Source organism: Sylvia atricapilla, chromosome 11 (assembly GCF_009819655.1).
Source record: "Sylvia atricapilla isolate bSylAtr1 chromosome 11, bSylAtr1.pri, whole genome shotgun sequence".
Taxonomy (NCBI): Eukaryota; Metazoa; Chordata; class Aves; order Passeriformes; family Sylviidae; genus Sylvia; species Sylvia atricapilla.
In genome coordinates, this window is record NC_089150.1 from 14,948,029 (window position 1) to 14,972,639 (window position 24,611).

Genomic DNA, 24,611 nt, shown 5'->3' on the forward strand with positions numbered 1-24,611 from the left:
ATCTGCTGCATCCCTGGCTCCACATGGATGCTGGTTGTGGCTGGGGACATCCCGTGTTTCATGGGGTCAGGGAAGGGATTTATGGTGTGGCAGGCACAATGTGGAGCTGGCACAGACAGATACAGGGCACCAAGTTTCCAGTCATCAGGCATGAATTATTTAATCAAGGGAAATTTATAAGGATCTTCAGTGAAAATAGTATAATTTTTCTGCACAGCACACTTATGGGAGCAGGGTGTGAGGTGGTGCTGGCTTCCTGAATTCAGCATTGGCATTGGTAGGATTCCTGTGAGCTTTTTGCCTGGATATGGGTTGAACAAGCAAGAGGGTCAAGACCAAAGAGCCTCTGCTAGTGCACAGCTACATTCTGCTCTGGTCTGAGCCCCCAGAATTATGGTTTTTTTTGGCAGGGGGACAATCAGAGGAGTTTGAAACCAGCCATGTGCACATGGAAAGTGTCAGCCCAAATCTCAATTTCTTTTTCTTTACATTGAAATGCAGAAATGCTAAAATTGTGGGCAATGCTTTCGTGGGGAATAGTGACAGCCAGGAAAAAAAGAGAGAGCCCGTAATTGCAGGCTTTCACTGACAGCAAAACAACCCTTTAATAATAACTAAATACAAGGAGCGCACAGAGAGCAATCTTCTCAGAAAGAAACAAACACTGATTTTTCTTTTTTTTCTCCTCACCAGAAACATCTCCACTACAAAAGGGCTGTCTGGCATCACCCACATCTCCTTCAGCCCCAGGGATTCAGTTTGCCCCTCCAGGATTTCCAGGTGTGCTTGTATGTGGCAGGGCAGGATGAACCCTGGCAATGCCCCTGTTCCCTCCATGCCAGCACCCAGCAGTGCCAGCCCAGTCACTCATGGGGTGTACGATCAGTTCATGGCAGGGTCCAGCATCCCTGCCCTCTGGGAACCAACCTGTTAGTTTTAATAAAACTATTAAAGCCTCTAAATCCTGTGGGGTAGAGCTGCAAGGGGTGGACATGGGCAGGCATTGGGAGTGAAGCAGAAGAAATATGAAGAAGGTCCCCAGGAAGGTCCCTGATGGAGTGGAGGATGTTGTGCCCTGGAGCAATGCCACCCCTGCTCCAGCTGCATCCTCAGTGGCAATTGGGCAGCCCTATGGCACAGGGAGGGGTACACCTCCCCATTGCACAGGTCCTTCTGCATGTCCCTATTTCAGGGCTGCTCCTGTGGGGTGCTCCCACAGCACTGGTGCTGAATGGTTGCATCCCTCTGGGCATTCACCTCACCACAGGGACAGGTGTCACAGGGACAGGTGTCACAGTGTAGCTTCAGCAGGGGCAGAGGAGAGGGTCTGTGATGGGTCTGTGGCTGGTCCTGTGTGGAATTCAGCATCTCACATCAAGCTGTCCTGCAGCACTCGCGGTTTCAACAGACTGCTCTGTCCTGCTCTGCCTCACCAGACTCCCTGCCCTGAAAATCCAACACCCTTTGTTGTGGACAGCTCTTTCCCACCCAAAGATCCCCCCAAAATACAATTTGCCTTCCCATGCAACCAGCCAGCTATTTTTACAGCAGGTGAGGAAGCAGCAGCAGAGGAAGGGGGGGAGCGTGGCCAGGCAGAGCCGAGCCGCAGGGATGCTCCATCAACATGCAGAGCCACGTGCCAGTTCGACGGTGGCTGGACAGCGTCTGGCTCATCCAGACAAACTGCTGTGGGGAAAGGTGGAAATTCAGTCCCAGAAATAACGGCGGAGAAGGAATCCCCTCACCTTGAGCCCAGGACAACCGGCTGAATCCCACCTATCGGACCTGCCAGCAGGAGCCCTTTGTGGCCCTTAATTAGGCTATAATTTAGGTGGTAGCCCCGTTTAGAGGAGTGAGGACAAATTTTCACCTTGTACAAATCAGTGGTGTACCACTGGTGCCACCCCCTGCCTGTCCCCTCCTGCCCTTTCACAGGTGGTGTTCGGGGTGGGAAGCTGCTGTGCCAGGTCTGGGCTGGCCAAGCCGCCGGGGCCAGCCCTGGTACTCAGGAATCTGCCGCCTCGTGGGGCTTCAACTAATGTGACTTGCATCTGTAATTTACTTTTAAAAGGGGATTCTTGCTTTCTCTCTCTCCACACTGCCTGCTGGCTGCTCCTGGATTTTCCAAGCAAAGGGAAGGGGAAGAGGGGTATGAATAAAATATCATCATGACAGCTTTTATATATATATACATGAACCTGCTCTGTCAGGCTGCGAGCTTCATTTTTAAATAAGAAGCTCAGTTCCATTCCCGAGAGGCCGGGAGAACGCAGCGGGCTTTTAAGAAAAGGGACCAAAACAGAAGAGCATTTTCCTCTTCCATCACATCAGACTGGAGCTGGGTTAATTACGCTTCTCTGTCCTGATTTAAGCACGGGAGCTTATTCAGTACAACTGTTCCTTTATTAATGAATTGCAACCCAATTTTAACCGGAGGAAGCTGGCGAGGAGGAGAAAAAAAAAAAATTGGAAACCCTTTTGCCAGCATGCTCTGTTTGCCGCTGCCTTTCATTTACATAACTTCAAAGTGATGCATTTTTTAAACCAACCTATTTTCAGGTCTGGCTGGACTGTATGGGTGCATGGACATCCATGTGGATGTGGCATTTCTCTGTGTACGCCCACAGCGGCTGCAGGGTGCAACAGCTCCTGGGCAGGGCTGGGATCCACCATCCTGCTGGGCTGAGACATGGCTCTCCACACTCTGCTGCTGCCCGAGGTGCTGTTGGCTCTGTGTGAGTGTCACCATGAGCTTATGACCTGGTGCCAGCCAGTCCCTACAACATATCCTGGGGTTTCCCATCCTGCCCCCCATGAACCAAGGGCTTCATGGGAGATGCTCTAGGGAGCAGGGACATGTGCTTTTCCAGTCCTGTGCTGGCCCTGCAGGGAATCACTGGCACCTCAGGGTCCCTCTGTGCCTCCCCACAGCATCGGAGGAGTCGCGGGCATCGGCGCCGCCACCACGCGCCAGGGATCCAGGGACATATGCTGCTTTTTCACGCCACGGAAACACCACCTGCTCGGCTTCCTGCTCAGCCCCAGGCAGGAAGGGAGGGGAGCCCATCACCCCAGTGCCCCCCAGCATGTCCCCACAGCCTCCTGCAGCTAGCAGGGCTTGGCCTCTCCCTCCCGGCCATGGGCACCCATGAGTGGCCCGAGCTCTGGAGTGCCATGGAACGGCACAGCTGATCCCCGATGCTCTGTAAGCAGAAAGACATGAGAACAGCTTCCCAACCCTGTGGTGTGCCAGGACCCAGCCCGGTGCCAGCACCCACCACTGACACTCTCCATCAGCTCGCTCCACACATGGGAGAGGTGCTGGAGTAGGGGGGAGCCTCATGGATATTCATGAGCAGAGGGTTTGCTGATCAAAAGGCGCAATCCTGTTTTCCTTTATAATATATCTGGTTAATACAGACCTAATGAACAAATGAATAATAAATTAGACCAATTTTGTTTTCTTTCTTCTTGGAAAGGCGGACGCAAAGGGGGACTCTGGGCGGGTTTGATTGATAGCAGGGGCTTGCTGGGAGATCTGCTCCTCAAACCCTTATTAAATATGAAACAAATAATGGTGCAATTGGTTTAATCTTGTTGCAGCGGTGGATGCTGTCTGGGCAGAGAGAAGAGGAGGAGGATGGGGAGGAAGAGGGATTTTCAACTGCCTTCACCCCACACCAAGGCAAGGTTCAGGTCTCTGGGCAGCGTGCTGGGCCCCTTAGTGGTGGTGGTTGCACCATTAGCCAGAGCACAGTGTGGGCACAAGCTACAAGAGGCAGCCAGCGCTGCACGGCAGCACCATGGCACATGGCCCAGGGTAATGCAAAGGCATCGTGAGGGAATGGAGCAACAACATCATTGCACCAGCTGCATCAACACACGGTCTTCTGAGCTCAGCAGGGTGATGTCTGAAGAGCTGCCACCAGAAGGATGAGATGACAAGTTCCATCAGGGAGATGAGTTGTGGCCACCCTGTCACGGCTGCAAGCCTGGGAAGGCGAGGGGCCGTGGGTCCCTGCATGGCAGCACAGCTCCCTGAGCCAGCGCTGCCTCCACTGGCACGGCTCATTGCAGCCTCTGGGGTCGTGTCACATCCCACCTCCTGATGTGAAGCACTGAGAGGAGGTGTTGAGTCACAGATCACTGGTGCATCCTCCACCTGGCAGGACTGGTGGGAAGGCGGCTACTGGGGGCAGCCCAGGGTGTTTCCCTAGGGACGACTGAGGCTGGCATGCAGGTCTCCAAAAACACAAATCCCTTCAGAAACACCCTCCTGGTCTCCAACAGGCTCCAGGGTCTGGGCTTCATCCTGGTCTATCTTCACAATATCCCACTGAGATGCCTGAACCACCTAGACTCCCTGCAGAGCCTGTGATGGGAGCATCCTCCTGCCCCAGGACCACAGCACTCCCCTCTCCCTACACAAGGGTGCTGGGCTCCTTGCAGGGTGGTGGACATGGGTGTCATGGGTGGCTTTCCCATGCCCAGCACCCCTCTGCCCTGCCAGGAGAGCCAAGCAGTGAGTGACTCCACGTGGGTGCCAGCACCCCAAACCACCCCTTAGCGCACACACCCTCCAGCAGTGCAGCAGGCACCTGTTGTGGAAGTGCCTGCTGCACTTCCAGTGCCTGCTCCCCTCCAGGTAGCTTTTCACTGCCATCATTTCAATAGAAAAAAGAGAAGGAATTCCCAGCTGCTGTGAGCTTAGCGCCGCTTCAGCTGCCTTGGCCCAGCCTTGCTGCTTTTCTTTGAGGCTCAGAGCCCCTCACTGGAGTCCCGGCCGTGGTGGGAATCTGGGCTGGCGATAAAAGTGCCGCTTACCTGCTTACTTCTGCTCCAGCGCCCAACGAGCAGCAACACATGGATTACCAAAAATAATTCCCCCTAGAGAAGGAGGGGGAAAGAGAGAGGAAAGAAAAAAAAGAAGGAAAAAAAGAAAAGAAAGCCTGTGCTGTGGGAACAGCCAGCTAACCTCGAAAGCCTCTTACCTGGCTAGATTTAACTGCCTTTGTTGCTGCACCAGCCTGAAAAATCCCCTTTTGCATCGTGTCAGTGCTGCTGGCAGCTCGGAGCCGCTTCCCGGCCCTTTGTAATGAAAGGCGGCTCTGTGCGGCGCGGCAGCCGCGGCTCCGCTCTCCCCGCTCCGGCTCCTCTCCCGAGAGACCCGGCTCATCTCTCACACTGCTTTTCTTTGCGGGCCTGTGCTCGGTGTGCATGGGGCTCCAGAAGTGGCCTGGGGAGGAACTGTCCGTATTAAACACTGGCGCTGGCATTAACTTATCTTCTGCCTCCTTGAACCTGCTTATCGCTGTGATCCCAATTGCAGCACTTCAGCTTCCTCCAAAGCGGCATTTCTGAGGCATATCGCCAATCTACTCATTAATGGCTTGATTAATGCTAGAGGAATGGCAAGGGTTGGGACGGGGGGCATGAAGGGCAGGGGAGCTTGGGTGAATCCAGGGTGCAAAGGTGGAGCCCAAAGCTGCCCCCGGGAATTGGTACTGTTATGACCCTACACACTCCCATCTCCTCCTTTTCCGGGGCAAGCCCCAAGGCCACCTCTGCCACCATGGCTCAGGGGATGAATAGGACCAAGCCTGGGTGCCATCTATGCTTTCCCCTTGTATTTTTCTGCCACCCTGGCGCCAGCCCTCAGAGAGGAAGAGGGAGCCAAATCAGCTGTGCGCATCAAAGGGGTACATGTGTATGTGGCTGGTAACACCAGCCCCAAGGTCCCCTTTGATTGGTGTCACCCAGGATGGTGGGTGACAGCCACTTTGCCTGGGAGTGTTTGGCAGAGGTGGCAGTACCCAGCTGGAGGACACAGAGGGGTGTTCATATGTGTGTGTTTTGTGAGACCTGAGTGCACCTCAGGGCCCAGAGCTGCATCACCAGCGCAGCACGCACCTGCATCACCCCATTGCCATGTGCGTGGGGACAGTCACAGCCTCTTCCCTGGACCTGCCACTGCCCAGTGGGAAGTGAACGAGAAAGAGGACGGTGGCGATGCTCCATCCTGCCCGAGATGTTTCGGTCTGTCTCCCAGGGCGGACATCCCTGCCCCGGGCTCCCTATGCCTCTTCCTCCCAGGCCCACATACGGGCTGTGACCTCCATCGCGGGCTGCGTCCCCATCCCGGGCTGGGCTCCTCCTGCGCTCACAGCGGCCTCGGGAGTGGGGGGTCCCGAGGGGATGTCGGGCGGCGGCGGAGGGGGGAGGGTAAGGCAGGGGAGGCTGCGGAGGGGGCGGGGAGCCCCGGCCGGACTGGGGGCCGGTGCCGGGCAGGGCCGGGGGCGGGGAGGGGGCGCTCGCCCCCCCGTTCCCGCCGCCCGCCCCCGCGGCAGCGCGAGTCGGCGGCGGCTGCAGACGGGGACGGCGGCGCCGCGCAGGTAGGACCGACACCGGCAGCGGCAGCGGCAGCGGCAGCGCGGCCGATCCAGGGGGAGCTCGGTGCGGGGCAGGAGCGGGCGGCGGAGCAGGTGCGCCGGCCTCGGTTCGGCTGGACCGGCGGGGAGCGGCGCCGAGTCCCGCCCGGCCGGAACCGGCCCCGGGGATGGGAGCGGCGGAGCCCGGCGCGGGGGTGTCCCCGCTGCTGCCGCTGGCCGGGGGCGCTGGGCCGGAGCTGGGGCTGGATCCTGCCGGGAGGGAGGTGGCTGCCTAGCCGGCCGGGGCGGAAGGGCTCGGGGATGGAGGATCGGTGGTCCTGGGGACCGCTCGGGGTGATGGGGCTTCTCGGGTGCCCACGGAGAGCGAGGCCGGGGGGTGCCAGGGGCTGGCGTGGGCGTGGGTCGGGCGCCTGGCGGCCGGTGGATCCGGGGGAGGGACACCTCGGGGAGACCCCTCGGCCGCTCGCTGTGGCCCCCCAGCTACCCAGTGATCACTGCTCTGGCCACCTTGTGGGGCCGGGGGAGTCGGGGGGAGAGCCCACTCGCGCGGGGAGCACCCTGGGAGGCAGGAGTCATGTCCTGAGGGGCCGAGCCCTCGTCTCCTCTCCCCGAGCCCCGGCCCGCGAGAGACTGACTCCCCGTAGGTTCACTGCATCGTCCCGGGTGGCCTCGGTGGGCTGTCGGGGTGGCCGGTGGCTCTCCGGGGATGTGATACATGTGACACGGCTGAGCTCCCTGCTCCGTTCCCGGCTGCCGCCTCTTCCCTCTGCAATTTTTTATCCTCCCATCTCCACGTCTACCTCTGCAGCCTCTGGTTTCTTTTTTATCCTTCCCTCTTCTTTCAAGATCCGTGGGTTTATGTGGACTTTTTTTCCAGCCCACTCTTCCCCCCCTCCTCCTGTTTTCTCATCCGTGCTCCCGCTCGCTCGAGCCTTCGTCTTTGTTTCAGCTGGGAAAAGGAGAAGAAAAAAAAAAAAAAAAAGGAAGAAAAAAATTGCTTCCCTTGTAAAGTTGGCCCTAGCAGAGCGAGCCCCTGGAGAGCGATGCTGCCCGGGTGGCGCGGGAGCCAATGGCAGCCCCTGCCGCCCTCCAGCCGCGGTCCCCAGAGCGGGGGGACAGCCACTCGCCCCCATAAATACCTGTCACCTCCAAGGCAGGGCGGTGTTGGGATGGCCCGCGGATGGGGGCCACTGGCGGTCTGACACAGGTACCTCCACCGAGCTGCTTTCCCCAGGGTGGGTTTTTCTCCCAGCATGATTTTGATCACGGGCCCCGTGTCTCGGTTTGGGCATCTCTGTCAGTCGGATTTGTGTGTGGTGGTGGTTCCCGGCGGTCCCGTGGGGCTGGGGGGGCTCAGCCTGGCCTGGGGTCTCAGGGGGCTTGGGGTCTCAGAGGCTTGTGTTTCAGGTGTGTGCTGCTATGCCCAGGTTTGCCTTTGTTTGGAGCAGATACGGGGATGAGGGACGGAGGGGGGTGGGTGGATTTGGTCTTTTATTTTCCCTTTTGCATGTGTCTTTGATACCGTCCCCAGGCGGGGATCCCATTTCCCCGAGCCGCCTTTGCTCTGCGTGGCTCCTCCCGCGCTGCTGGGATTCACACCAGCCTCAGGTAAACGGAGAAGCCAAGAGCGCTCTGTGCTTCCCGCTCCCCATACCGCGGGCAGGCTGCCGGATCCCGGCTGCGATCCCTGCATGGAGCCGCTTTGTGCCTGGGTTTGGCCTCGCTGGCTCGGGTATCGCCTGCCGGATGCTGGCGGCAGAATCTGGCCCCTTGTTTATAAGCGAGGGAGTAGTTTTGTCCTTATCTCCATCTGCTTCGGAGGCCGGAGCTAAAATTTCAGTGGGATGCTGCGGATCACCCCGGGCGGCAGCCGGCGTGGGTGCTACGCCCCGGAGGATGGGGTGCCCAGGGGAAGGTGTGGGCACCCCGAGGGAGCAGAGCAGCCACAGAGTCTGTTGAGCCCAGAGTTGGGCTCTTGAAGACCACGGGTTTAGCCATGGATTTATTGTCTTGTTTCTCTGTCTCCCCTCTGCTCTGTCTGGTTCCTTCTTCATCCCTAGGCTGGCTCTAAAATGCAGGGAAGAGGTGATGCTCGGGGTGGACAGTACACAGAAGGCACGCGGGGTGTTTCGGGGGGTACCCACACATGAGGGTCTACAAAACGCCCACTTCCTTGTCCCCAGGAAGTTGTTTTTACAGGATGCCCTTGCGGCTTTGGGCACCCGATGATTTTGATGAACTAAATGAAGCCGGGCGGAGCGGGAGCGGAACGCGAAGGCACCGAGCCCCGTGGGGAGCGCCGGCCGGGCCCCTCCGGCTCCCCGGTGCCGGTACGGCCGCGCCAGCTCCATGGGCTGTGTTTGGAGGAATGACGTGTGCGGTGACGGGAAGGAGGGAGGGTGAGCAGGGGACGATCAGGAGCCGGAGCCCGGCCGCATCCTGGGGCTGGCGTGGACATCCACAGCAGGAACAGAGTCGGGGAGGGGGAATGAACGAGGGATGGCGTCTTGCTCTGCTCTGCCCTTCTCCTGTCTCTGCGCTGCTGAGCCCCAGCACAACTGCTGCGAGCCCCTGCTTGCCCCTGCCTGCCCTCTGGAGCCGTTTGAACTCGGCCACAGGGAAAGAAGGCCGGGCGTAGGGTTTCCTCCCACCTCCCCCCTTTTTTTTGTGTGTGTGCTTTTAGACAGGAGACATTCCTGAGCAGACATTCGTTGCTGGGGCTGGGACGCCTGCTGCCAGACAAAACTCATGAGAAATAGGGGAACTGGTTTGGGTATTTTCTCTGGTGACCCTTTGAGTTATCAAAAAGCCAGCTGCAGCTCAGCCCTGTACAGCGATTCCCATGTCTCCAGCCAGTCAGTTTTGGTCTGTAGGTGGCTTGCAGAGAAGTCATTGTGAGTACAGGAGCAGCAGCTCACACTGTTGAGATTTTTGTGGCAGGTTACATGGTTTTGTCTCTATTTCCTCCCCTCCCCTGTTCAGATGTATAAGTATCAGAATCATCAAAGTGTAAATTATAAAACAAAAAGCTGCTGTGACATAGCCATAACTCTCCCCCTCAGTGAGGTCGGCCTTTGACGCTGGGAGGCCCAAAGGAGCACCCTGCCACTGTCCCATCTCCTGGCCACTGTCCCATCAGCCACCTGGCCAGTGGCAGGGGAAGGAGGGGGGACGCAGTTAGGCAGGCAGGGAGTGGGTGACCTTGTGAGGTCCCCTTCGTCCTGCTCTGCTCCACCACCTCTCCTTTTTGTCCAGGCACTCACTGTAGACATATCTGAAAGCTCTAATCTGCAAAGCCCTGGGGGGCTCCACACTTCGCTGGCTGCTATTATCCTCAAGACAAAGAGGGACAGGCAGGCAGATTACCTTGGCCTTTATTTTTTTCAGCTGGGAGCAAAGAAAAACCTTAAACGAGCTTGCTGCTCGGGAGGGATTGATGGGGCAGAGCCCCACATGCCCTGTGCTCCTTCCTCTCCCCAGGTGCCGTGGGACCCCATTTCTCACCCCCTGTGCTGTCCTGTCACTCCCCGCTCTGCTGCAAAGCCCCAAGGCAAGGCAAGGTTTTGCCTCAAGGCTGGGCTCCACTGAGGCTCCCCTGCAGCACCCCCAGTGTCTCAGGCCATGGGGCTCCTGGGGCTGGCATAGCCCGGGACAAACTGATGCCCGCACCCACCATCTCTGCCCCTGGCGGTAATATCCCGGCTGGAGCGGTGATGGGCTCCCACGGTGTCACCCCGCACGCCTCAGGGACTCCTCTCCCTGCCAGGGGCAGCATCCCATCCAGACTGGCTCCGTGCCGAGACGGCACCGCCACAGCCAGGGGCAGGTCCCCTCCATATGGCGCCCCTGGCCGGCTCCCAGCGCCGGGGCAGGTGCACTTGTCGGGACCACACAAAACCCTATTGTCGGGGCCCGGAGGGCTTCTTTCCCCGGGCAGGGGCCCGTGCCAGCCCCCAGCACTGCCGGGCAAATGGCTCAGCCACGCCGGACAAGGCCACGTCCTGCTCGGGGTGCCCTGCAGAGGATGCTCCCCATGCAGAGCGTCCCCCTGCTGTCCCCTCCACCCGGTGCCCTCCGGAGCAGCCCCGCTGCCGCCGGCCCTGGTGGTGGGTTGTGTCTCCCAGCCGCTGAAGCGCTGATGGTTTTATGCCTAGCACTTAATTATTTCCCCGATTGCCACCGCCATGTGCTGGCGAGCGGCGCTGGCTGTGACCCCGCCGAGCCTGACGCCGTCGCTGCAGCCTGGGGAGCTAATGGCAGAAGCACACCACACGTGGAGTTTAATTATTGGCTTTCTTCCTTAACAGAGTACATTGGCTGACCTTAATGCAATTAATTAGGGCTTAATCAACTTCTGGTGGCTCAGCACAGCACACAGTGATTCCTGCCTTTCCAGGAGGGTTTATAAGAGGTTAAAGCGGTAGAGGGGAGGGTGTGGTGTTGTTTGTGGGGTTTGTGATGCTGTGCTGGTAAGTTAGTCAGGTGTTGAGGTAGAATTTGTGTCCTCCCAGGCTGGGCTTCTTGCTGGACATGCTGGTAAAGGCAGGAGAGAGGTGAGCTGGATTCAAAAGCCGTGCCTGAAGTGATGCTTGTTTTTGGCATCGGGTGGCTTGTGGTGGGGCTGTGGCTGGGTTGTGCATTCAGCAGCTGCTGGTGGGTGGCTCTTAGGTTTGCACCTAGACTGCTGGAGGTGATGTGTGGGGAGCCCCTTCACCTCCCTGAGCAGCTGTCAGCCTTGGAGACAAGAAGTTGTTGGTCACTAGCTGCTCCTGAGCAAGAGGGAGGCTCCTTCCCCTCCCTGCCCAGCAGCATTTAATAATTAATAGTTCTCATTAATATTACAGTATGTATCCAGCACCCCTGGCATGGGCCCTTGGCTCTGCACCCCATGGCTCCTCTTGGCTTGGCTGCTGGGTGCCCTAAAAGCTTTTGGAACCCCTAAAAAGGGCCTTAGATACAGATGTCTAGAATTAAGACTTCTTTGCACACCTTGTGTTTCCAGCTGCTGGCCTGAAGGTCTCCAAGCCAGCAGGCACCTGTTGGCATAGCTGGTGATGGGATGCCCTGTCCTTGGGCTGCTGGCTTCACCTGGGGGTGAAGTGACAGCCTTGGCCTTGCAGAAAGCCCCTGGCAGGGGAGGTGGCCCTGTGCAGGTGGTGGCATGTCCTGGTGTCAGCCCTGGTGATGGGGGCCAAAACCGTGGTGTGTCCTACTGCGTGCCCTCACATCCTGCATGCTTTGCATCCTCTCTGTGCTATCATCCCATAGCAGTTCTTGTCTCACAGTGGCATGTCCCTGTCTCTGCCGCTGTTTCTTTGGGTCCCCATGTCCCTGACTGTGCCACCAAGCCCCTCATACAGGCTGCCTAGTGCTGGGACTGGGATGTGGCACCAGGAGCTGTGCCAGACACTGTTGCTGCCTTGTTTGCTTCAGCGCCAATTCATTAATATCAAAAAGCTAATTAAGTTTCCACAGCTCTTCCCACCCAGCCCTCTCCTTTGGAGGCTGGAGGATACTTGTCTGCAGGATTTTGCTGCAGCCCTGTGTTCAAAGGACTCTGTTCTGGTCTGTCCCATCCTAATGGTTTGTGTCCTTCTCTGTGCTCCTGGCTAATGCATGTGGCTAAAGCCCCTCAAAGCCTGGCAAATGGGAAGTGATATTTGCCAATAATCCTGCTGCTCTCCTGGGCAGGCTTCTCATATTACAGGTTTATTAAAAAAAACAAAACCCAGGCAGCAATAACTGTGGCCCAGGGAGAGGCCAGGCACGGATTGTTCCTGGTCAAGCCCCACCTAACAGGAGGGCCCAGGCAGAGGCAGCACAGGCCCAGCCCCATCTCATGGAGCATCTCTAGGCAGAGCCCAGCCCCTCCTGCAAGCAGAGGAGAGAGCCACAATCCTCTTTCTCCCTAGGGAACAAGCAGGATTCCCATGAGTCACAGACTAAATCAAATTTCTCCCCTCAAAGGCTGTGGGATAAACCCTGCTATTGCTCACCAGGGCTCCCCATTCTGGTGCCAGCACCCCCTGGCCTTGGCATCTTCCCCTCTGCTGGGCTGGGCAGGAGCAGCTCCTGCACTGGCATCTTGCAGGGACAGGACAGAGCCAGCACTACCTGCCTGGTACCTGCTAAGACAAACACAGACTCTACTGCTGATTTTTTTGCTTTGCTTTGCAAAGCTTTTGAGGAAACTTGCCCAGAATTAGGGCTGCTGTTTCTTTCAGCATAGGGTAGTGATGTTGCTCCATCCTTTCCCGAAGTCCTGCCTCCTTGAGAATGGGTTTGTCCTGTGGGAAATTCAAGTCACTCAATATGTGTAGTTGGGGGTGGGTTTTTTTGGTTTTTTTCCTGCAAAAAATATCAATTTCCTTGCAAGGAGTCTCACTGCAGCTCGAAACATTTCATTGCACGGACTAGGGGTTTCCTTCTGGTTTTAAGTCAGCATTTCCCCTCAAAATGTCACTCAGGGAAAGTAGCTTTTTTTTACAGCAAAAGTCTGTGATGACATTTTAAGTGGAGAAGAAAATTGCTGCTTCATTTCAAAATGTCAACTTTGAGTGGGGTGGGCTTAGAGTTTGTTGGGTTTTTTTTTTCCTCATTCTAGTGTTTCCCAGGGGAAGAGTGAAATGGTTTCATTAGACTGGAGTAACTGTTGCCCTCCCATCATCTCCAAAATAAATGTTGTTTTTTTTTTAACCTGTTTGCACTTTTGTAGCAAGGAGACTTTTGCCAGGAGAAGTTGTGCTCCAGTGGGATGCTACCTTGGGAAGGGACAGCCCTACTGCATCCAAACCTGAGCCCTCTATGGCAAATTCTCTGCCACCAAACTCCAGTGAGGACCTGTGGGAGAGACTCCACTGCTGCCTGCTGGCCTTGGTTGCTGTGGGAAGGATTAACATCCAGGTTTTGAAGCTCTCCTCTTCCTGCTTTCCCTCTGTCTTGTGCTCCTGGTTTTATTTCATACAGCTCTCCTCGAAAATTGCTTGATCTAGATTAGGCTAGAGACTGGAGTTATCTTCCTTTTATTTATTAGGGTAATTATACCTAATGATTCACATGCTCGGGGAGAGTAATTGCTCCCAAATACAGCGCTGGCAGTGTTCTTACCTAGCCGGGGTGCAGTGATTCACAAACACATCTTTTCCTACAATTCATCAGCTGACGATCCCGTAATTGCTGACTCGGTTTGGAGGCAGTGAAGGAGCCGGCGCAGCCCTTACGGTGTTCGGTTCCCTCCGGAGGTGTGGTCACTTGGGAGTGTCTCCTCCCTGCCACCCTAATGCCTGGCACCATTTGCTTCCTCAGTGGGTTTTGCTGGGGATTTTGGTTGGGTCGAGCCCCTCACACTGTGGGATATGTGCTTTTTAGAGAGTCACGGTGTCTAATCTGGTGAATTCCATGGCACAACCTGGCCGAGGGAAAGCCAGGGCTGTCCCCCTCTGCAGTGGGAATGACCCCTCCATCCTCCAAAAACGTGGCACAGATGTGGTTTGATGTTCACCTCTTCACAGCTCTTGGAGCAGATGAGTGAGAGCCTTGGAAATACTGATGTGTAAAGTCAACCCCCAAGGGTTTTGCATTGAAAAAAGCTTCTGTGTGGATGGATTCCCCCTTCCTTGGGGGTCTGGCAGCCCCCTGCCTGCACTGCCCAGGAAAGGGACATGTGGAGACCCTTGCCTCAGGACTCCTGCCCATCTACCATTCAGTATGGGCAGGGACATCCCACGAGGGATGATGTGCAGAGTCCACTCTTCTGCACAGCTCTAGCCCCTGGAGAAAGTTGGGCACTGGGGGTGGAGGAAGGCTTTTGGCAATGTTTTGAGGAGTGTGGATTTTCCTAGTCCTACCCTGTGGCATGCAAAGGCAGCCTGGGGCTTGAAATTCCTCCTGCTGGCTTAAGGGGAGCCCAGGGTGATGGCTCTGGGGTGGCTCAGCCCCTCTGGAGCTGCTTAAGACAACGCTGTCATGCTCAGCTGGAGGCTGCTGGTTGGCTGTGCTGTCCTGGGCCAGCAAAAAAGAGATTTTGATGCTGTGTGGCAACCAGAGTGTATTGCTACTTTGCTTTGGGGGGTTTTGTTGGTTTTTCTTGGAGAGGAGGTTGGTGTATTTTTTGTTTGTTTTGTTGTCTTGCTTTGGAGTTTTTTGTGTTTTGTTGTTTTTGGGTTTTTTTAGCTAGAAGACCCTTCCCTTCTCAGTCTGGGCTGTGCTACATGAGCCTGCACCATCACGCATTCTCTCCTGCCCTGGGCACTGCTCCAGCTCTCCCATCCCGTGGATGCCAGAATCGCTGCCGGGATGTGAGCAGAAAGGCAGGAGGAGAGGAGGTGGCACAAACAGCCCTTTCTGCTGGCCACCACTTGGCTTCATCCCCAGCACTGCTTGGGTGGGCTCCCAGGGGAGCCTGCCCTGCTTGCCCCCCGGCCCTGAACATGGGGTTGTGCCAGTGCTGCTCTGTGAGTGCTCACTGGAGGAACAGCTCCCTGGTTTCCTTCCACCCACATCCACCTCCTTAGAGGAGGATTCACTCTTGTTCATGCTAGTGCTTGGGCCCCTGTCAAGAGCTCCTGCAGGCAGCCAGGAGTTGCTTCTAATGGGCTGCCAGGGGATTTGGGTGCTGACAGCTCCCTGCAACCACTTGCTCCAGCTGCTGGGCCCTCCTCTCCCTGGTCAGCTCTGACCTCCACAGGGAGGAAGCTGGCTCCTTTGTCTCCCTTCCCCATAATTTGCAATGGTGCTGGAGGGTTGTGGTACCCACTGCCTTGGTGGGGCTGGTAAAGCCTTGGGGGACAATGGTGGTACCAGCGGAGGGTTCCCAGGCCGGAGGAGCTCCTGCAGGGTGATGGTCCCAGATGAGCATTGTGAGAGGGCAGGAGGTCTGGGTGCAGCACAGAGCAAGTCTTACCATGGCTTCTAGCAGGGAGTTGGGATGGGAGGCCTTTGTTAGCTGGGAGAGCTGGGAGCAAGTGCTGACACCACTTGGGGCTCACTCTCCAGCAGCTCTGGACCTCCCAAGCTTTCTCCTGGCTGACGCATCACCTCTCTTCTCTGTCTGATGCAGGGCTCCCGTGTCTCCTCACAGACCCCATACAGGGGCTGGGGGGAATCCTGGGGGCTCCCTGGGGTCCGGCTCCATCCCAGTGGGGGCCGTGGCAGCCACTGCAGAGGGACTGTCCCGTTGTCCTCCAGCATGGAGCATCTCACAGCCTCCCGTCTTGTATGGCTTTTTATTCCTATGTGATTATACATCCCACTTCATATAGGGATTGAAGCCGTGCAATACGCCGGGGTCCTACGGCGGAGAGCAGCCCGTGTGCCACGGGAGCCGGCCTCGGAGGAGCCACCAGAGCTGCTCCCTGGGGTGCTGGAGGAGGACTGCTGGGCTCAGCTGGGACTCCATCCTGCATCCCAGGCTCCCCAGCCCTCTTGGGATGCAGCTGAGGGGTGCCAAACTGCTTTGGGGTGAGGCCAGCACAAGCTTACTCCTTGCATTGCACCCCCTTGCAAGGGTGGGCCTGGTTCTGCACCACATTGGCTGTGGAGAGCCCCAGTGACTGCACTTGTGGGCTCATCCTTGGGGAATCTGCTGCTTTGGTTTTGTCCCTGACTATCCTGGGACATGGGTGACAGCCTCTGGCAGCATCTGGATGCAGGCACTGCCAGCAGCACAGGGGAGGAGGAAGAGGAAGAAGAGGAAAAAGATGCTGAGGAATGGCCACGACAGCAAGGGCTGCCCCTGGCACGATGCTCTTCAAGGTTTCTCAAGAGGCCTCAGCCACTCTTTCAAGGTTTGTGTTATATCTGTCACATTAGCGAAAATAGTGAAAATTGTGGCTTGTGGAGGAGATGAAAGGCAGCCCCTTCCAACGCCTCCAATAAAGGAAGGGCCCCATTAACACCTAGTGAATTATTGGCCATTAATCAGGCTCTGTGCAAAATAAAACCATCCACATTTATCATTATTGGATCCTTAATGAAGTGATAATGGGAATGCTGGGGAACTGTGATATTAATGTCTTCTAAGAGGCAAGAGCAGAGCCAAGGGCGGCAGCCAAGATTTTTAATTTACTGCCAAAAGCTCGTGCTGTTAATAACGCTGTTACTGCTCCTGGCCGTTAGCACTGTTTGGCTACGAGCTGCCGACTTAGGAGAGCAAATCTACCCTGAACATACCCAGACTTTGTTCACCTGCTCCTCCACCCAGCATCTGAGCACATTTTTCCCTCCCAGTGTCCCCTGCCCATGTGAGGGATATGACCAGGGAGCTGCTGGCCATCTTCATCCAACTGACTCCATTCTGAAGGCTGGCCGGTGTAGAAAGTTTTCCAATAAAAAGGGAAGGGACTGTGAGCGTCAAGTCCCAGTGGCTCTTACTGTCCTCTCTCTGTGACTTTTCTCCTCAGGCACAAGCACCCCAGAGCTGGGGTGGCCTGGAGCTGGTCCCAGCACAGCCCACACACACACACCAGGGTTGCTCGGTGTGACCACAGCCACACTCTGGTTTCTTCATTTGCTCAGCTTTACTCCCGTGAGGCCAATATCCCATCCAGGACAGCACGGACAACCTGCAAAGCCCCACTCAGCTGTGGTGACTCACTTGAGTTCCCAATGGGAAAGTCATTGCTCCTGCCAGCCCAGAGGCAAATCATTACTAGGCAGGTAAGTGATGCTCTCATGTCTTAAGATTTGTGTTATTCCCCAAATCCTGCTGAACCTCACCAGTGTGGCCCAAATGTATGTTGGCTCATGCATGGGGCTCTTTTGTGGAGGGACTGAAGGTCAGTGGGATCTGGCTTTCAGCTGGAGCAATAGCAGACAATTCCCTGCTGAGCACCGTCCAGAGGAATATGATGATGCTTTGTCTGTGAGGGCTGCACATGCTCCATTGCTCCTTTTGTCCCTAGGCAGAAGTTGCACAAGGCCCACCAAAGCAATCCCTTGGAAATGGAGCTTTGAGTTATCCAGGTAGGAGCATCACAGAAATATTTCTGTAGCCTGGGTGTTCTTGCTGAACCTCCCCCTGGCCTGTTATCACCTCATTAGGAAAGAAAGGACAAGAACAAAATCCATATATGGCAGCCAAGCAAAGGTAGATGGGAATTGCACTTCAAACAGCTCCATCCTTTCAATAAACCTTTTATTAGACATCTCCCCTCCCCAACACACACTCTTTAATCGTTATGAAAAGCCACCATTCAGGAAGCAAGGACACTGCTCGGGCTACCTGAGGTAGACATTTCCCAGAAGCCAGCCAGCACTAGCCCAAGGTCCTCTGAAATTGATTGGGAGGCAACACAAGCAGCAGCTCGAAGTCCAGGGTGGTGCTCAGCAATGTGGCAGAGCTGTGGGCAGGGGGTTATGGTGGCCCTGTGGCAGCATGCCCAGGCTGGCACACTAGACCACTGCTGAAGTGACCCTTCTGGCAGGAACCCCAGCCCAAAAGTGGAGTGACTCTGCATTCCACTGGAGTAGAATGGTCCAGGGAGCATTCACCACGTTGTGGAGCCAGCTTTACCCCGTTATCCTGGCTGCAGCCCATGCTTTTGGCTGTATCAGTGCCTGTGTTACTGCCCCCGTGGAGCTGCCCTGCTGGGCATGGAGCAGGCGACCTGCCAGCGACCTCTGGAGAAAAACACACAGCACAAAGCAGCTTCTCCTGCACAGCCACCCCCTGACATTGTGGGGGCACAGCGAGCTCTATAACGCTTGGCAGATTTTCCCCGGCAGATCTCGGAGCTGTTAGCCAGTGTGAGCAAGTTCAGGCACGTTACAGAAGACCTTCAGACTCGGAGGACAAATGAGATGCGTGGATGAGTTTAAACCACCGGGCAAGACTGGGGTTTTGAAATTCCCAGGGTTGTGCCTTATTCTGAGCCTGGACTGTAGCCCAGAGAGTCCAGCTGCCAGCCTGGCATTGACACCAGGCCCCGTGATGGTCCTGCTGATATCCCTACTTGTTAGATACTGGCTTCAAAACCAAAAGAGGAGGTTCTGCATCCTCCTCAAAACCCCACCCTCTGATCCACCTTGAAGTGGGACGCAGAACGACTGTTCAGTGAGACACCACAGGGTGTTGGCACAACGGTGTATTTATGTCACGAGATGAGATCAGCCACACGGAGTAGGTTGGTCTGTCTGGAAAGAGTCTGAGTCAAGCGTGTCCTATTACATTAGAGCTGGATTTTCAAAGGAGCTCAGCTCCCACTTAGGCTCTGTAACAAACAGACAGATATTCAAAAGGAGTTGGACGTGCTGGGTCATACCGGCTGCTGAGCTGAAGTCCTTTGAATATCCAGCCAAACTGTTAGTATGCCTGTTGCTGCAGGCAAAGCCCTCCTGAAATCCAGCCCCACTGTGAGCTCCATGTCCTGGGAAACCAAACTCATCTCTGCTCTCCCACATATCACACCGCAGTAGGTAACAAAAACGTGATAACCACAGTTCTCCTCGAGCATGTGGGGGTAGCAGCTCCCTGTCAGAGCACAGCTCTGGCAGATTTGCCCTTTGATCAGCTCAGCAGCATGGGTCAGGAGAGCTGAGCATGAAGGTTTCCTTGCCTTTTGTTCTGTGGAATTAGCAGAGTTAATCAGAATGACAGCGACTTCTGCCTCAGTGCAGAAGAAAGGTCACTGGTTCAGGCTGGAAGCACGACAGTTTTCTAGACAGTTGGAAAACAACACCATGAAAACTCATAGCATACGTGCTGCTGGCACGGAGGCTCTCCCAACAGGGACCAGCAGGGAAGATGTTACTGTGGAGTAGAGGGAAAGAGGCTGGAGGACTCCACAGAGTCCAGCCAGGCAGTGGCTTGTCACTGCACTTCATTCATCCCCATCCTTACACTGCACAGTGAAAGTATGTCATCCTCAATGCCACCGTGCACTGCTTATGTCACCCAGCCAGTATCACGAACTTCTCCCTACCAGCATGCTTCTTAGCTACACTCCTGAGTGTGCATCCTGCTGGGCTGGGCTCTTTGTCATCTCAGTACCCTGGTGTAAGGCACTGTGCTGGCATGTGGAGTGCATACTGGGTGTCCCCTTCCCATCACATACCCCCTGCACGTCCATCTTCAGGTGAGCAAGCCTTGCTGTTACTGCTTTTACATCCTTCAGTCATTGTAATTTGCTCCAGTGAACCCCTAAAACCCCACTGCTGAGCTGCTCTGGAGCTGGAGGCACTGGAAGTGCAACAGTGCAGTAAGGGCACTCTGTGGTAGCCTTGACATGGCCTCAACTTCCCCACATCTCTTAAATTAACTATAGTTGAAGCAGTTACAAGTCTTAAATCCAGTTTCCTTTTCCGTAATGTGACCTCTTACCTTCTTCTGATTCCCCCAATTACAAGTGCTTGTTTTTGCTGTGGACATTCACTCATGTGTTAATTAGTGGATTCTTTCTGTCAAAGACACTAGCAGCCTTGACAGTGAGCCCTAATTTAAGTAGTTTGCATTTGTCCACAACATTGGTGTTTTCATTTACTCCTGCCCCTAATTAAGTGCATCTGGATATCTGCAGAGGGAGCTCTCATGATCTCTCCGTGGCTCTAATTAAAATAGCCTGGATGTCCATGACATTGGTGCCAGTCAAGCCTGTCACCAGTAGGTGATGCCCACCTTGGAACTGGCTGAAGAATGTGTAGGAGTCATTGTTCCTGAGAAAGGCCTCCACATCCAGGCCTTCCTGAAGTGCCTCAGCCACCAGCCCTGGACTGCAGAAGGCTCCTGCTGCCTCTGTTGGCCCATCCTGCCCATCTGTTCCCCCGCTGAGGAAGAGGATCTCACACCTCCCTTGGGGGCTGCTGGCTCCTGTGGCCTGAGCCTTGTGCAGCCCCAGCCCCACACGCAGGGCCAGCTCCTGGTTTCTCCCTCCCTTGCCGGTTCCCTGGAGCTGGACTGTGGTTTCTCCACCAGCCAGGATGCAGACTGGTCTGTCAGGCCCTAACCCTCGCAGGGCCTGTAGAAACTCGTCCAGGTCCAAACCTGGGATGTGTTGCTCTGCTGCCAGCTGCAGGAGACTCCCCCTCAGCTCGTCACTCAAGGGCCCTTTTCCGAGGCTGGCGAAGCCCAGGCAGACCAGCTGGATCAGCTGGCAGTACAGTGTGGCAACACGGCTGACCTCCCCCTGGACTGCTGCACTCAGGACCAGAGCTGCATAGCCCAGGCCCTCAGCCTGGCGTCTGGCCTCTTCCAAAGCCAGTGTGTTGGACCCAAGGATGAAGTTGGAAACATGGGCATAGTTTTCCAGAGCAGTGGGCTCGGTGGGAGAGCTGGAGAGGACTGTTTCCACTGACTTGGGCAGCTCATGCAGCAGGTTGTATTTGGTGAGTATCTGAAGACAGTCTTGGACACTGTGAGAGCTGGGAGCAGTGGGCCCACTTGCTATGATGTCCAGGGGGTCACCTATCACATCAGACAGGATGAGACTCACCACCTATGGGAAGAAGTGCCCTCAGATTATTGCAGGAGGCAAAGACAAGTGACCACAAAGAACCCTGGCATAAGCACTGTTCTGAGTGCCATCCCAACATCAAAGAAGATGGGAACAGGGTAGGTCTTTGCCCATTTTTATTTTATGGACCTGTGAGTGTCACTTTGCCCTTCTCAAACCCACAGATTTACAGCCCCATTTGAAGCTGGACTATCATGTTGGAAGATGTAACCAGTGACACTGCACTTGTTAAGCCCAACCTACTGTGGGTTCAGCAAAGGCACATGCTGAAAACAGCCCCCAGGGGAGACAAGGGTCAGAGCCAGCCTTGAAAGCTGTGCTGAAGCACCAACACTTGGAAGTGTCTGCTGGGTGTGGGCTGGGGTCTGCAGAGTGGCATGATGGGATAGCTGACATTTCCCAAGTCTGAATTCCCACTCTTCCATCTCTGTCTCCCTGAGAGTTTCAGCCGTCAGTGAAATCTTATCCAGAGAGCCCCAAAACAGTGTTTGAACTTGTTTACTCAGTATTGAAAAAACCTTGCAAGTTGATTAAACCTCTGTTTTGAGGGTAGATGGGTGATGTCTGGGCAAACGGGCTTTCCCTTGGTTACCTGTGCAGGATGGGCCAGCTGGGCCAGCCCTCCACCCTTCAGCATGGACAGAGTCTTCCGGACAACGTTCAGCTCCTGAATGGCAGCTCCTCGGGAAGCCAACATCTTTGTGAGTTTCTCTTTCTCCTTGAGGACGATGGGAGGGATGGGAGCAGGCAGTAGGGCTGATCCACCCCCTAGGATGCAGAAGAAGGACATCAGGATAGCAGGAAAAGAAGGACAAAGGAGAGGAGAGCAAGGCTTTAGCCTTTTCTCTCCCTCACCAGTGTCTGGAGGGAAGGCAGAGGTGATTGGGGATCTAAGCTAATGTCTCTGGAGAATTCAGTGGGGTTTAATCACTGCTGTCCTGCACTTTCTGCAGTCAGCTACACTTCACTGAGGCAGTGTGAGCCTGGCTGGATGGGGGCACTGCAAGCCTGCAGTGTGGTGGGGATGACAGAAAAGGGACAGCAACTACCTTCACCTCTGCACCAGGCTACAAGTGGATCCTCACACTGATACTCAAGGGTTACGTGGATGGGTGAGCAGGGAGCATGGCCTCCAGAACTCACACAGCAGTCAGTGCTGTGTATGTGTGGACACTCCTGCTTTGGTGGCTCCATTTATTCAGGACAGCGTGTAAAAGCACTGGCTAGGGATGCTGCAAGATTGGAAATGGCTGAACTGCCCTCATCTAGGTCTGGGAGGAAAGAAAAGGGGGGACGAAGGACAAAGCACACCCTGGGTCCAGGGTGATAGGTTCACTGATGAGAATTCGGTCTGATACAAGCAGGCATTGGAAATGTGGAAAAGAAGCAAGGTTCTAATGGAAAAGTGGAATAGATGGAAAATCCAGAGGAGAAAAGAGCAAGGTCTGTGCAGAGAATGAACATGCACAGAAGTACAGCTGAATGCTACTGTCAAAATGCAAAGCCTGCTCAGAGGTTTGAGACAAATCAGCATCAATAAAACATGATGAGCAAGAAAAACAAATGCAAATGTCTGTGTTTCAGTCAATAGCCAGGGATTTAGCTGAGAGGCAGGAGCAGTTGGGGACCGGCTGCTGTGTGGGAGTGCACATGCATAGGGAGTCACAGCCACAGGGAGATCCTGTACAGGCTCCCTGAAGGGCTGAGGAGTCTCTTGGAGATCCCTGTAGCCAAAAGACAGGAGGAAGCCCAGGGGAATCCCCAGAAAGCACAGCTAGCTTCCAGTCACTTGGGTGTTTGCCTAATGGCACTGCTCTCTCTGTACTGGATCAGGCTTCAGCATCCACAGAGGAATACACACTGAGCAGAGGAGACCACAGCTTTTCTGCAGAGCTGCTCCAAGCCCCTGCATGCTTTTGCCCTGTGACACGCAGTGGGCTCAGGATGAGGTGATGTCACTGCGTCCCTCTGATGCGTCTTCCTACACAGTCCTGGATCTGGGGACAGTCATGCCCTGGGGGTGTGCCAGGCTGCCCCTGCAAGGCATGCATCTTACTGTGTGGTACCTGGAGGCCTCATTTCTACTAGCTCGGAAGGAGCTAGTGAACCTGGGAAAGGTCAGTCCCAAGCCTCAGCTTTCAGACTCTCACTCCTGCACAAATGCAGAGAATGCAAGCCTACCAAGTGCTTGCTTCTCCAAGTTTGCATCCCCAAATGTAAGGAGGAGGCAGGAAGAAAGTGTCTTCTTGCCAAGAGGTGAGAACAGCTGGGCTGTGCCCAGAGGTGCCACTTTACTGTGGTAGCACAACTGCAGCACCCAGCCTGTGCAGTTCAGCCTCTTTCCAGTGCTGTGAGCACAGCAGGAAGCCCTGTGCTCTCCCTTGCTGCATCCCTGGAGAAAGGGTGGCAGAAGGGAGAGGAAAAATCAGAGGTGCAAGTGTGCATGCTGAAGGGGCTGGCACAGCACAGCACAGCACTCCCTTGCTGAATGGCCAGGGGTGGGCAGGATTTGCCCTCAGCAAATCCCATTCCCTGGGGTCCCCACACTACCTGAGATGAGCACAAGGAGCAGGTCATCGGCAGTCAGACCCTTAGCCAGCTCCAGGATGGCAGCTGCTCCCTTCAGAGCCTCTTCATCTGGGAGGTTGTTCTTGGCGCCTTCGATGACCTGGATTTTGCTGTGTGGCTTCAGCAGCATCTCCCTGTTGAGGTAAGAGAGGCAATTACACCACGGATCTGTGCACCCACACAGGCAGCCAGGCTGTCACCTGCAAGTGCCTGGTGTACCAGTGGCATACAGTGAGTGACCAGGACAGGCAGGTGGCCTCTGCTGAGTGTCTCTTCCCCAGAGCTGGAGAGTCAGCACATGCAGCACAAGAGGTGGGCTGTGTCACTGGTGTCATTGGATGTGATGGTGGTTGAAGACGAGAGTGGTGGGGTGGATGAGGTGGGCAACAGAGCAAGGGCAGCTCCAAAAGACTTAAGGTGTACACAGCAACATCCCACAGAGGACAAATCTGGCAGCCTACACCCCTGCTCCCCAAAGTTGTTCAGAAACAGTCCTTACTGCATTCCTGCTCGCTGCAGGCTCTCCTGGATCCCTAGTGGCACGTTGATAATCCCCCGAGTGAGGTGGTCTCCCAGGATCTCTTCTGCTGCTGCGGCCATCCCCAGCACAGCTTTTCCAAAACCCACCAGGTACAGGTCCCTCTTCACTGGAAAGGCCTGGCCCTTCACCAGCAGCTGAGGGCACCCATCTCCCTGCAGCTTCAGAGCCCTCTTCAGCATGGGGGCCGGGCGGACGGTGCCCACAGCACCACGGAACAGGGACAGTGCGTGCTCACGGAGGGACATGGTGCACAGGCTGGCAGGGCTGAACCACTCTGCCTTGTGGGGTGGGCTTGTACACTCTCTGCCCGCACTGGCAAGGCCTCAAGGGCTGAAACAGCCAGCAGCCTCTGACCTGCAAGGGAAAGTGAACATTTTTGCTAGTAGAAGAGACAGGGCTGTCACAGAAAGAACAGAGGTCAAAACATGAACCGTGAAAGTCTAGCTCCTGTTTCCCCTAGATTAAGGTGCCATAGAAGCTGCATTTTCTAACTTTTTCCCAGGCAGGAAGAAGGGAAGGACAGTGTCACATTCTGTCAGCTTGTGATTCCCCTGCAATCTCATCACCTCCTGTGGGGAAAGTGAGCTCTGCCAGCCAGCTTCTCCATCACTGTAGATTTGCCACTGGCAAGCCATCATTTCTATTTGCTTAGTGTTTGACACCTTT

At 55.5% G+C, this 24,611-nt stretch overlaps 1 protein-coding gene across 1 annotated transcript; it reads right to left on the minus strand.

Annotated features, from left to right (window-relative positions):
* Nucleotides 1-18,457: 18,457 nt before the first annotated feature.
* Nucleotides 18,458-24,323, minus strand: GLYCTK (glycerate kinase). The gene is made up of 4 exons (XM_066326796.1): nucleotides 23,904-24,323; nucleotides 23,387-23,538; nucleotides 21,429-21,604; nucleotides 18,458-20,818 (listed from the first exon to the last, which is right to left on the minus strand). Exons 1-4 carry the CDS (start codon nucleotides 24,188-24,190, stop codon nucleotides 19,913-19,915), a joined length of 1,521 nt encoding a protein of 506 aa, XP_066182893.1. The 5' UTR covers nucleotides 24,191-24,323; the 3' UTR covers nucleotides 18,458-19,912.
* Between the last annotated feature and the right edge of the window lie 288 nt (nucleotides 24,324-24,611).

Bases quoted from the DNA above. Each gene is read 5' to 3' on its own strand.
- GLYCTK (XM_066326796.1), bottom strand. From the start codon at position 24,190: ATGTCCCTCCGTGAGCACGCACTGTCCCTGTTCCGTGGTGCTGTGGGC. The intron at 23,539-23,903 runs GTAAGGACTGTT...TTACCTCAACAG, and splicing joins CTGCAGCGAGCAGGAATGCA to GGAGATGCTGCTGAAGCCAC. The intron at 21,605-23,386 runs GTAGTGTGGGGA...TCTGCATCCTAG, and splicing joins GCTCCTTGTGCTCATCTCAG to GGGGTGGATCAGCCCTACTG.